This window comes from Hemicordylus capensis, chromosome 5 (genome assembly GCF_027244095.1).
Source record: "Hemicordylus capensis ecotype Gifberg chromosome 5, rHemCap1.1.pri, whole genome shotgun sequence".
Lineage (NCBI taxonomy): Eukaryota > Metazoa > Chordata > Lepidosauria > Squamata > Cordylidae > Hemicordylus > Hemicordylus capensis.
In genome coordinates this window covers 152,667,002-152,681,041 of record NC_069661.1, presented here as the reverse complement: position 1 = coordinate 152,681,041, position 14,040 = coordinate 152,667,002, and the positions used below count along the sequence as shown (strand labels likewise).

Genomic DNA, 14,040 nt, shown 5'->3' with positions numbered 1-14,040 from the left:
TACCAACACCATGGAGAAGACTAGGGTTGCCAAGTCCCTGAGCCCCAGACACCATCCACAGGCAATGAGGCAGAAGGCAATGGCACCACCACGCTGCTTTGTTTGTTGCCTTCCCTTCCCTGGCAGCCCCTTTGTTCCATCTCCTCCTCTCCTTCCAATTGGCTTGGAAAAATAGGAAAAGGTAGAATGGTGATATGGCAGCAAATTGATAGAGCTACACGGCAGCATGTAGCTTCCCAACAGTGCCACCCACCCACCCCTTGGGCAAGCCTCTGGGAGAATAGCAGAAGGCAGGAAAAGAGTGCCTAACTACCAGTTGCTTGCATCACATTTTGTGGTGGCCAGTCACAGGCAGTGGCAGAAGCAATAGGGTGCCAAAACCACATGATAGTTTGGACCACTTGGCCCATACACCTTAAGCCTCGTCTTATCCAGCATCAGGTAATAGCTGGGGAGTGTGGATGGTGGGAGGAACATAATGAATGCATGCATGAATGTGAATGGCTAGTTGGAAAGAAGGTGCTTGTGCACAAGTGTTTCCAACCCTGATCCTTGGTATTGGAGCTGGGGTGCTCTACACATAGATTTTCATCTGTTTAAAGAAGATTGAGAGCTGTCTGGCACCCCTCCCCACCACCACCAGGCTTACCGGCTCCGATGTTCCCTTGGCAGCCAAGGCTAGAGAGGCCCCGGGTGGGGCAGGCAGCCAGGCAGAGCAGCCTGACAAGCAGCCAGCTGAGACGCTGCAAGAACAAGGAGCTGGGCTAGAGAGTCCAGGGGAAGGGTGGGGGCGAGTGAGGGAGGAGGCAGTAGCAGACAGAGGCTGAGGGGGATAAGGGTGAGAGCAACCTGATATGGCAGGGTGGAGGTCCAATCAGTGGGGCCGTGGGATGCATCAGTTGTCAGGAGGGCATTAAGGCAGGCTCGGCCAGTGATGAGGAACAGTTGGAGGATGAGTGGTGGAGGCCTCCAGAGAGAGACTGCCACAGTGACCCCAAGGAGCCTAGAGGAGGAGAACTCGGGTGAACTAAACCCCCTCCCCTCAAAAACTCTGAGGCCCTGCCTGGGGGAGGTTAGAGGGAGAAGAAAAACAAGAGAATGGCTGTGGAGAGACCAGGGTCATGACAGGGGCATTAACAAAATGTAATCTTATGGAGCAGTGTAGGTGCCTTTAAGAGAGCCCTAAAAACCTATTTGTTTGGCCTGGCCTTCCAAGACTTGTAAAGTGTTGTTGTTTTTTAAAGTATTTTAATTGGTTTTAATTGTTTTTAATCATTTTTGAATTGTTTTTATATATATTTTTAGTATTGTGTTTGAATTGTGGGTTTTATGTCTTTAAAAAAAGTTTTTATACACCGCCCAGAGCCTCTGGATGGGGCGGTTTGTAAATGTAACTAACTAACTAACTAATTAATTAATAATAGGCCCCTAGCAATCCTTTTTGGCCCTGGAGAGAAGGGTGGGGTTTTGAGGGGGGGGTTTGTGAGAGGAGATTCTGAGAAGACTAAAAGATATTCTGAAGAAGAAAACCACGAGTTGGAGATTTTGAGAAAGATTCTGAAGAGCTGAAATGTTGCTGCCCTGAACCATCCCAAGGTAGTTCCAATGAAGCACCTGAATAACGTTTCTATCAATGTAACTAATATGCATGTGCATCAATGTCCTGTGACTGTGGGCACAACCTGTGCTGTATTTTCTAGATCTTCCACTCTACCTAAAGTTATTTGAAGCTATTCTAAAACTGTACCTAATCTACCATAATTTGTCAGCCCATGGTCTTTGATGAATATACAATTATTCATTTTTCCCCAACTCTCAAGCTTCATCCTCAAAGATGTCTCAAGAAGCTATTATATACTGCCAAGGGAATAACTGAGGACTCCAGTATTTTAAATCTCACATCTAAAAACACCTAGCACAGAAATAAGGGAAAGAAAATCTAAAAAGAATAGTTCCATTGCTATTAAAGTAACATGCAATAAGGGTTATTTTGAGAAGTGTGTTTTATTTTTAATTTATAAAAATATACAGTGTGAATATATAACATAAAAATTACACTCAATTATTGCATTATTAAAATATGTTTTTTAATAATAAAAATGTACTTCATCTACCGAAAACATACCCTTGATTCAGTGTCATCCTCTTCTTCATCAGGATTGTAAGCTTCTGCGCATACTAAAAACAATTAAAATATGAACTGATTTTCAAATAGCCATGTGATTTCAGTATTCTCACTTCAGATTAACTTTCAATGGTTTTTTTTAAATTATTATTTTATTTGGTTTCACTTTACATACATACATATTTTTATTTATGGTCCATGACCAAAACACAACACAGTTAAATACAAATAAAATTGTTAAACAATATTGGTTTCCCTTTATAATGCTACTGTTCGCCATCTTGAGTATCCCAACAGAAAGACAGAATATAAGCATTTGAAACAAACAAAATAAACAAACTCCAGAAGTATCAGTAGAAAAAGGAATGCCTTTATGCAAATAGAGCTTCTTCCTTTCATTAAGTCCACATACTCAACTGTTTGAATCCTTCTCTACACAATTTGTTTTCTAGATTTGATTTCTCTGGCCTGGCTCACACAAATCCAGGTCTTCATGCAAGTACCTTAAGAGTGTGCCAGGCCACTGCCCAATAATGCTCATGTGGAAGAGCCGTTTGCCAGCAGCATTGGTTTTCCCAGCTGAATCCCTCACATACAACCCAAGACACAAGCAAAGGCCTCTTTAACCCTTTTTCGGAAAAGGAAGTTTCTCTGTTAGGTACCTCACTATCATTTGCCTTGCATCTTGACAGATGGGAATTAACAGTTAATTCATAAAGGCAGGGATCCACAAATTTACGCTTAGCTCACTAGCCAGACATTATGTATGGTCACCATCAGTCCACTCTCTTCCCTCAGATTCTTTTCTGGCATGAAGACAGAGGTCTTAGGAGAGAAGCACAACTTTTGTCATTTGCATTAGGATATGGAGATGGTAAGAAAAAGTGGGAGCCCTCTCCTACTGCCCAGAAAGGATTCCTGATGTTTCCTACCTTCTCAAAAATGGCAGTGGAAATGAGACCACTAGGAAGGAGATTTGTATGGTGCTATGTGCCCTGCTTGCCAGAGGGCTGGGAGCACTTGCCACTGATGAGCTGGCAAGTGGATCTGTAGGTGCCTCAAGAGAGGGTTCTGCCAAGGCCTCTTTTTTGTGAGGCTATTCACACAACTGCCATGATGCATCCAATACAAAATCTGGGGTGCCATAATTGCACATATTTTGCACTGCACATGCCTGTTATCACAAAATGGAGAGCATGGTGGCAGCCTCAACTTATTATGAAACAAGCCTCTAACTCTCTTAGGAAGCCCTTCTATTACAAAAAAACAAACAAACCCAAAAAACAAAACAAAACACCTCTGCCTTAATTGTAGCATACATAATACTGTTCTCTGGTAGTCTTAAGAGAATGGCTTTTCACTGTGCTTTTTCCATAAATTATTCTTCTAGTTACTGATAAATTCAACAGGAAGGCAGCATCATTTGGCATGGCAGCAGTTAAAACTAATATTCTTGCCCATAAAGAACATTGCCCATGTACTTATGTTGGTCCATCTGTATTTTGTTTTTCTTCTTCTGCACAACTTTATACCAATGATCTTTGCTTAAACAAAGTTATCCAACTAAATTTTGGCACCCAGAACTGGACACAGCACTCCTAATAGTTTATTATTTATTAAAAGTTATACAATGGCAGACATTCGTATAAATGACTAAAATTGCACACACCAAAAAAACATTTTAAATGTGCAGGGAAGGGGGAGGTTTTGTCAATCCTCTCTTCCTTCTGTGCCTCCTGAAAATATGTCCCCAAGGGTCCTGCAATCCTCAAGGACATATTTTTGGAAAGCACCATCAGTTGCAGAGGGAAGGGGAGATCTGAAAAAATTACCCCTCCCCTCTTAATTGTGCTACATTAGTCTGGATGCCAACCAATGCTTTAAGCAGTGCTAGGCAGAGTTCTCTATGAATTTATGAATTTCATATGTGGTTTTTCTGCTAATATGGCCGAGTTCAGGGGTAAACAACCTTTGCCACTCCCGGGGTGGCTGGGGGGGGCAGTAAGGGTGATCGTGCCCCCCCAGTCAAGGCATTTGCCCCCCCACCTGTTCCCCATTTCTGCTTTAGAGATTTAATACATGGCACACAGCTTACCCACCCAGCACTTTCCCCCCTTCTGTGCCCTCCCCTCAAACTTTTTCTATCATTACTGCGCATTCCAGTTATTGAAAACTCCCATCATCCCCAACCACAAGTTATTGTGCCTGGGGATGATGGGAATTTTAGTTCAACAACAACTGGAGAGCAAAAGATTGCCTATCCTGGTCTTATTAGTGACAGCCTTTTGCCTCAGTGTATCAGCACCATACTGAAAGCTCCAATTTTTAGGGGGATAGAAACCCTACATTGGCTCTCAGTAGCAGAAATGGTAAAACATACCATGAACAGGCCAAAAGAGAGAGTCTTGAACTGAAACACCAAACCATTTGGTACACTTGTAGCATTACAGTAATCTGCAACCCCCTTGTGGCTAATTCCATCTAGATGCTAAAAGCTACAGAGGCTATTAGGACCATTTATGCATGAGGTGCTTGCTTTTGCTTTTTTGGGCCAATAACTCAAATGAAAAACCAATATTGTTCAAATGTCTAATGTTCTGAACCCAAGGCGGATAGAAGATAGACTGTGGTCCACCAAATCTCTGTCCAAACAATTTCTGCTGGAATACCTAGCATCTGCTGCTTGCTGGGATTCTTGCAAAACACAGACACATTCTGCAGTAGTGACTTATGACCATGTACTGTGTTTTACTTTGCTTTGCAGTCTGAACTCCTAACCAAGGCAAAGCAGAAAATGCCACACTAGAAAGGATTTGGAGTGTCAGTCATGAACCCCTTAAGACTAGAGTTCTCAGACTTTACCCCCCAAGTGTTATTGGACCACAACTCCCACCATTCCCAGCCTGGGGACCCAAGTTTGAGAACCTCTGCCTTACAATATTTAACTGTCTTTTAACCCTGTCTAATAAAGAGTTCTGTGTAATGCAAAGCTTCCTGCGTTGTACCTCAACATATATTGAGGTCAGGGGCGGAGCCACCATTGGGTGAACGGGTTCAAAGAACCCGGGCCGCCACCAATCAGGGGCCATGCCTCGCGGCCCTGACACGCCCCCCGCACCTGACATCAGATGCGGGGGGGGGGTTGCTGGTTTAGCTCTCGAGCAGGGCCATGAGGCCCCGTTCAGGAATTAAATGGCCGGCACTGCGTCCGTGACGTGGCCAGGAGCAGCTCTTCCCTGCCTTTAGGGCAGGAAAGAGCTGCTCCTGGCCGCGCTGCGAACACAGCGCTGCCTGGCTCTAACTCCCGAACGGAGTCGTGCAGCTCTGTTCGGAAGCCAGACCACGCCCCCTGCATTTGACATGGGGGCATGGCTAGCCCCCACGTCTGACATCAGACACAGGAGTGGAGTGAGAGGGGCCTCTGTGCCGCAGCTGGGCATGGGCCGCTCGCGTCCTGGATCCGCGCCTGATTGAGGGTGTGCACATGGCCATTTTTGGCAGAGGGAAGGCAAGACCGAGCTTACCTCCCCGCCCCCAGACGATTGATCCTCTTCTGTGTTATCTTCTCTGAACAGCGCAGATCTCTGGAGGCTGGGGAAATGAGTCCCAGCCTCATGGGATCTCAAGATACATCATGTGAGCAGTGCGGTGCATTGAGGGATTTCCCCTCTAGCAAGATGCTCTAGGTGCCTGACTCTGTGTATGCTTGGGCTGCCTGCAGCCCAAGGATACACATGACCTGGGGTTGAGGGCACGCTCATGTAACCCCAGTTAAATGACTGGGGTTTAAAATAGGGCTAGCGGGGGTGGAAGCACTGGGATCGGGAGCAATCCTGGCACTCCAGAAGAGAAGCCCAACCCAGGCTGGGCTGGGCTGGTTGTGTGAACAGCCTCATTGTCTACTAACATATAATCTTGCCTATCTTGCTTGGAAAAGCTGCTGCCACCCTGCTCCTCACAAAAAAATGAGAACACCCACCCACGTTCCTGCCAGGGCATTCTTGCCTTCACTTCGAAACCACTGTGTTTATGTGCCAAGTCAAATCCTCATACACACTGAACTGGTTCTAGCAAATTTAGCCTGGAGTCCTGACCTTTAGAGACTTAAGTTTAGTGAAGAAAGGATGATGGCTTTCCAAGGAAGTCTCTAATCTCCAATGGGAGTAAGCACTTTACTCCACCAGCAAGAATGCTGCAGTTTAAACAGTTAGCACATCGTAGTATACTGTAAATATTACAACTTCACTTTCTGCAGCTGGTTTCTACCTCTCTGTGTGAGCAAGAATACCAAGAGTGCATAAGAATTGTGATGCTACCAGTTTCTTGTAGTATGTATTCCTAAAAGGCCTCCCAAGATCTATCCTTGATAGCATGCATTTCCTCCTCCTTTCTTTTAATTTCTTACAGACATTAACAGGATAGCAACTAGGCATTTTATCACATCACCTTCCAAAGATTACTTTGAGTGGGAAGAAAAAGGTTATGTCTACAAATTTAACAGAGGCACAAGTGCCTCTATATTTAACATGAGATACAAAAATTCCCCTTCAGATTCATTTAGCTCCTTCCTTATTGATTTTTAAATCTCTGTTGAAGACTTTTCTTTTTCGCCAGGCTTTTACCCTGTAGTTTACCTATTTGGTTTTTTTCTTTTTGTTAGTTACTTTCATTTTTAATTTAGAATGTAATTTTAATGCTGTCTTGCTCTGTACGTTTTTGTACACCGCCCAGAGTCTTCAGAATGGGCAGTATATTAAATGCTTCAGAGAAAGAAAGAAAGAAAGAAAGAAAGAAAGAAAGAAAGAAAGAAAGAAAGAAAGAAAGAAAGAAAGAAAGAAAGAAAATTGGCTGTTTTCCTATGTAAAATTCCTGTTTCCCCAATTCTGTTTGACCAATTATCCTCAAAATGTCTTAACTAGCTGGTAGGTTACAATCACTATTCAATTTTCAAGTTTGGTTATGATTCATGAGAGAAATGTAATTCAACAATTTCCCTATAATTCGAGTCCATAATCAACTATGTGATTCTGTCACAACATGGTGTTGTCATTTCATTTTGTTTGGTCTTTGAAATGGTCATTATAACATCCTATTTTACTCCTTGGAAGTATTCTGCACATGGCTAGTTCAGCAAGCTGATTTTACTGAGGTCAGTCTTCTGCCCATAGCCATACATGGCACTTGCCATTCTGTGCACTCTCCTACTTCTGTCGCATCAGGTGGCTTCATATGCCATGTGACAAGTAAGGTTGCCACAAACTGCTGGTTTCCAGAATGAATGTGGGAGCCTGACTTCCAGTGTCAGGAAGGCAACGCCAACAATGGGTGTGTCTTCTAAATCCACCAATGTCAGCAAATTCTATCCTACTTGCAGTTCCAAACCTGGCATCTATAACAGACTTCAAATCTAGGTTATAGATGGGTTTGGAACGTATGGTAGAATATACCAGCATAGACAGGTTCAGATGACATGCTCAGTATCAGCAGAGCTTACACAACATTGGAAGCTGGGCTTCCATATGTGCTCTAGGAACCAGCAGTTTGTGCAATTGTACTTGCTGCATTACATGTGAAGCTACCCATTGTACTATAGAGCCTACAGCAACATTTTAGTCAAAAATCTGATCAAGTATGGTTGAGGAAGGGTACACTCTCTCAGTTACTTGGGCATCTCACCCAACATTTGACTGAGGGACCGTGTGGTTGCTGACAATGTCAGATTCTATTTCCGACAGATTAGGAAGAGAGGGGAGGTGACAGAATTAATGGCTCAGCATCTCTAGAGAGGAGCAAGCAGAAATAAGGAACCAATGTAGTGACAGCAGAGGAAGACATTGAATACTTATTTGATTTCTATACCGCCCTAGATCAGGGTGGTTTACACTGCGAAATAATAAATAAATAAGATGGATTCATGTCCCCAAAGGGCTCTCAATCTAAAAAGGAACATAAGATAGACACTAGCAACAGTCACTGGAGGTACTGTGCTGGGGGTGGAGAGGGCCAGTTACTGTCCCCCTGCTAAATAACGAGAATCACCACATTAAAAGGTGCCTCTTTGCCAAGTTAGCAGACATGGCATCATGGTGGTCAGAAATTCACAACCATGATGTATAGGAAGAGGTTTTTTTTGTATACCTGCTGAAAGCATTCAGTTGCATACAAGTCTGAAAATAAATGTGAAAGTAAAAAGATAAAGGCAAAATGTGGGCAGATGGATAGAATAATAAAAGAATAATAATAGAGGATAGTGTGAAAAGTGTGCATAGGTTATACAGGGTATGAGTGAAACTCACCTTAAACATCTTTTTACAGCTAAGATTAATGGTTTGTTTGTTTTAAAAATCATCAATATAAAATGAAAGGAATGGAGAAGAGATCCCATCAAAAAATATCTATTCAGCATCTTACATTAAATAATTAGTATGGCAGTATTAAAAGTAACACAGGCTTATCCAGTTAAACCATCAGTTGAAGGGTTTTGACCAATGAAATCTGCACAAATTTGCATACAAAGATAATAATGAAGAAAAAAAGCACACTGTCTTTAGATAACTAGCACTCATTGCAATAGGCACCATCTTAAGAGGAATTCCCCCCTGCGCAAGAGAGACTGGGTGTCTTGTACAATTACACCTGCCATCCAACTTTTAGTAATTCATTTTTAATCCACTTTCCTTAAGGAAAGTAAGCTTATGAAATCATCTAGGAGAGCAGGGGGGTGGAAATGTCAGTCCGTGTTTCTCTCCTATCAACTTTGCAATGCCTGGACCAATATGAACCAAATTGGGTACAGTTGTAGGGACACATAGGGACACTTCAATGGCAGAGTTTGTGATGTTATCCAGCATGTGTGAAAGGGGGAGAGGGACAGACACAGATCCAGAAAAAATCAGGTTAAGAGGAAAAGCAGGATTGGCAAAAGGACCCACAGAGGGGGTAAAGAATGGATGGGGACAGACCCAAACAAGTCTGGGAAGAGAAGGCAAACTGGGGTCGGTCTAAGGACCAGCAGGGGATAGAGACAAGGGGATCCAGGCAGAATCAGGGAGAAGGAAGGGTTTTAAATCAGTCCCTGAGACTGGAGAAGGAAGCGGGGGACAGAACAAGCAAACGTCTGAATGAATTTAGGGAGAGAAAGCAGATCAAACCCATCTGGTCAGAACAACCGAGCAAATTTGGAAAGGAAACCCAAATAGACTTGGGTATAAGGGACTAGAAAAGGTCAGTGAGACTCAGCTTTGCTCTACTGAGGGAAGGCTGCAGCACAGCTTCCCTGCGACAGGATGAACTTCGTGGCAGAATTATGCAAATGACAGGGGAACATTGCATCTTGGAAGATGAAATTTGAGGAATTTGTGGTCCCTGTGTCGCCAGGGACACAGGGACCTAGGGGGGGAAATGAATGACAGGCTTGAAACTATGGAGATTTAAACAATGGGATGGCAAAGGGGTTCCAGCAGCTAAAGTCACTTTAACCAATAAAGGCATCAAATCAACACTTCTGGCTTAAAAATTGTCCAGAATCCATTCTATCCAGGCTTTTAGCCCTCTAACCTAAACGACCACAGTTTGCACTCTCATGAGAGAATGGTCAGTCCATTGGAGAGCTTATCATCACAGGGCTGAACTCTAGGAATTGATCCAGCTGGCATGGATGTTTTTCAACTTTGGAGTTTGACTGTATGGATCCAATTCTCATGAGGCTATGTTCATTTGGGACTGACCATTTGGTCAAGGGTCCCTAAGGGGATCCTCTATGTATTCCAGAGAGGAGTTGACAGCTGTCCCCACAAGGAAAGGGGCAGGACCCCTTACCCAACACTCTTGTTGAAAAGCAGCCAGCTAGTTGGAATCTTGCCTTCTTGCATTCACTAACACACACATACACTCAGGATGAGAAGCTTAGGTTGGGGGATGAAAGAGAAAATCTTCAGAAGCAGGAAGCAAGCAGGGTGTGCTCCCTATAACCTATCTGATGTGGAGAGAAGTAAGCCAGGGTTTCAAGTGGAGAATAAAATTTATTTATTTATTTATTTATTAAAATATTTTTATACCGCCCAAAACTTACGTCTCTGGGCGGTTTACAACAGAATAAAAACAAAGTAAAACATTCGTTAAGACAAAAGGGGGGGGGGAGAACACACATATTACAACAATTTTTAAATTTTAAAGTAATATTTTAAAACAGCATTAAAACCATTAAAACCACATTAATTAAAAGCCTGGGTGAAGAAATGTGTTTTTAAAGACTTTTTAAAAGCTGTCAGAGATGGGGAGGCTCTTATTTCACTAGGGAGCGCATTCCAAAGCCTCAGGGCAGCAGCAAAGAAGGCCCGTCCCTGAGTGGCCACCAGACGAGCCGGTAGCAGCTGCAGACGGACCTCTCCAGCAGATCTCAGTGGGCGGTGGGGTTCATGCAGAAGAAGGTGTTCCCTTAAATACCCAGGGCCCAAACTGTTTAGGGCTTTATAGGTTATAACCAGCACCTTGTATTTTGCCCAGAAACATATCGGCTGCCAGTGTAGCTCCTTCAATACAGGAGTTATATGGTCTCTCCGAGATGTCCCAGAGACCAGCCTGGCTGCCACATTCTGGACCAGCTGTAGTTTCCGGACTACGTACAAGGACAGCCCCACATAGAGCGCATTACAGTAATCCAGTCTGGAGGTTACCAGAAGATGTACCACTGTTTTGAGGGCATTCATCTCAAGAAACGGACGCAGCTGGCGTATCAGCCGAAGCTGATAGAAGGCACTTCTGGCCACCGCCTCAACCTGGGACACCAGGGAGAGGCTCGGATCCAGAAGCACCCCTAGACTGCATAGCTGTTCCTTCTGGGGAAGTGTGACCCCATCCAGAACAGGAAGAGCAAAATCATATCTTGAGTTCCGACCCCGCACAATGAGTACCTCCATCTTAGCCGGATTCAGTCTCAGTTTGTTATCCCTCATCCAGCCCATCACCGACTCCAGGCAGGCATTTAGGGAGGTTATGCCCTCTCCCAATGATGCTGACATGGAGAAATGGATTTGGGTATCATCAGCATACTGGTAGCACCCCGCACCAAATCTCCTGATAATCTCTCCCAACGGTTTCATGTAGATATTACACAACATTGGAGATAGTATGGAGCACTGGGGAACACCATACAAAAGTTCAGATTTTGAAGAACAGCAGTCTCCAAGGGACACCATCTGGAACCTGCCCAAGAGGTAGGAGCGGAACCACTGCAAAGCAGTGCCTCCAACTCCCAACCCCCTCAGACACTCCAGAAGGACACTATGGTTGATAGTATCGAAAGCCACCGAGAGGTCCAGAAGGACCAACAGAGTCACACTTCCTCTGTCAATTGCCAATTGGAGACCATCCATCAGGCTGACCAAAGCAGTCTCCACCGCATAGCCTGCCCGAAAGCCAGTTTGAAATGGGTCAAGATAGTCAGTTTCCTCCAAGACTGTCTGGAGCTGGGAAGCCACCACCCTCTCAATTACCTTGCCCAGCCACGGGAGGTTGGAGAAAGGTCTGTAGTTGTTCAAGTCCAAGGGATCCAGGGTAGGCTTCTTCAGAAGCGGTCTAATAATTGCCTCCTTAAGACAAAGAGGCATCCTACCTTCCCTCAGAGATGCATTTATGGTCTCTACCAGGCCTTCTACAACAACCCCACGCCAGATAATATAAGCCATGTCGGACAAGGGTCAAGAGAACAGGTGGTAGGCCACACCATTCCAATCAGCTTGTCCACATCCTCAGAAGTCACATCCTCCTCCTCCTAAAATGGGGTGCAATGTTGGAGAAGAGGGGCTAATGATCTCTAGAATAGATCCCAAAAATTGTGTGTTTTGGGAGGGCCTTAGCAGCAATTTATAGGGTAAAAAAAGGCCACTAAATTATTTCTCTGGTGAGTTATTCATTACCTGAAGTGCTTCCCATATGCAACAATAGAAAAATGGTTTCAAAAAGCAAGCTAGACAAAAAGATAGGCTTATCTAGATAACAAAATACTGGTTCCAGGCAGTTATTCTGTTAGCCTTCGGGCTTGGGAGGATCCAGAGGAGATGACTCAGCGGCAGTAGCACCTAAAGGCAGAATGTGAAAAGTGTGTTGGGGAACTGAAAGGCTTTGGAGACCTGGCATGTGCAGCTTGGAAATGCCTTAGAGTGGCCATGTGGGAATGTGGGTTTAGGGTGTCGGGTAGCCTTTTACAGACTTCCATAGAGATCAGATGCAATAGACATGTTTCCTTCTATATCTGATTCCCTAGGCTGCTCTTTACCGTCAGTGCCGAACACAGCTTCTTTCCAGGACTCTGTTGCTCTCAGACACAGGTCTAGTCATGCCCAGCACCTCTAGTAGGAATGCTCCAGGGGTGCGGACAGTCAAAAAATGGGACCCCGTAACCGTGCCTGTGGTTTAAAGTCATAATGGTTTGCTCTAACCAATCATTTTCTTATAGAAGAATCACCATTTTGGAAACTATACCAAATTTCATGTTACTCAAACTGTTTTGACTTGCCTGAGTTATTAGCCAGAATTGTCATCCTTTGCTTATATCTCACATCTGGTAGCTGACTACAAATACATCATAACATAGAAGTTCAGCCAGCAATTTTCCACGTTGACAAAAAAAACCACTTTGTATCTGGATAACACTGAATCAGGACCATCTCGGTTAAAAAAAAAAGTTACTTGCTACAGAAATGCTCTATTTCTAGTTATTGAAATTCTTGACCATATGCAGGACTGGGTATTTTACACATGGGGATGCATACATTTTACCATCCTCTCAAACCAGGATTTAATCTTAATTTCACACAATGTCCTCTAGCCTTGGATGCTTGTGCTTGCTCTCACCTTTGCATATATGTTTGGAAAATGATTCTACTTCTGACACTGATTTACAGCAAGCCAGGATCTGTCAGAATATCCAAACCTGATGATCTAACTTATTCTAGCTGAAGTACTGAAATAAATCAAGAACATAAGAACAGCCCTGCTGGATCGGGCCAATTTAGTCCAGCATCCTGTTTCGCACAGTGGCCCACCAGATGCTTAAGTGGAGACCATATCTGGCCAATGTGCAGAGCTGAGATGTAAACCCTGAACACAGTGTTCAATGTTGTGCTCAGTAAGCCACACTTGTAACTACATAACACCACAGGGCTGTGCACATGGGAAATAGTCAGAATTCCAGTTTGGAATTCCCAGCCTCCACCACCAGGAGGCAGTGTCTCATGGGGCAATTTCCCCAGGGTAGGAACAGGGTGGTGGGGGCTCTTTAAAAGCCGCCCAGCACTGGTGTGAGAAGCCAAGTATGAGTGCTTCAGTGGGGTGGGGAGAGAGTGCCACATTGTAGCCTAGGAAGTGCCCAGGGCTGACAGGAAGCTGCATGCGGGCCAGGGAATGGTAGTTTTGCTTAGAGCTACCATCCCCAGCAGGCTGCCCTGCAGCACTCTCTCTCCCACCCGCTGAAGCACCAATACTTTGATGTGCTGGCCAGCCACCTCCACATCTGTGCTGGTGGCTTTTTAAAAGCCCCCACCACCCTGCTCCTACCCTGGAGCACTTGCCCCATGAGGCACTGCCTGATGGTGGGGCTGGGAATTCCCAACTGGAATTCCGACTATTTCCCACATGCACAGCCCTAGAAAATATTAGCCTAAATAGCATCTTACAGACTGTTGTTTCCAGAAGGAAAAATTTGGAAGATTTTCTGTGCCTTGCCTAAGGCAGAATTGCCAGTTGGCCCACTAAAGAGAGCTAGAGAGGACAGTACTTGTTTGAGGGCAGTCTTCAAGTAATACAATGGGCAACATCCATTGAAATCAAGTTGATCAGGACTAACTTAAGTCCCATTAATTTCAATGGGACTCAGTATGGATCCTGCCCTGCCCAGCCACAAGCAAACCGCCAAT

General features: G+C 44.4%; 1 protein-coding gene across 3 annotated transcripts in view; it reads right to left on the bottom strand.

The window, feature by feature from the left end:
* Positions 1–14,040, bottom strand: part of PRKAR2B (protein kinase cAMP-dependent type II regulatory subunit beta) — an 89,955-nt gene that overhangs the window by 29,574 nt on the left and 46,341 nt on the right. For all 3 annotated transcript variants that reach the window (XM_053255362.1, XM_053255361.1, XM_053255360.1), the window contains one exon: positions 2,126–2,178. In XM_053255362.1, coding sequence (XP_053111337.1) covers positions 2,126–2,178 — 53 coding nt within the window. The remainder of the gene's footprint in view (positions 1–2,125; positions 2,179–14,040) is intronic.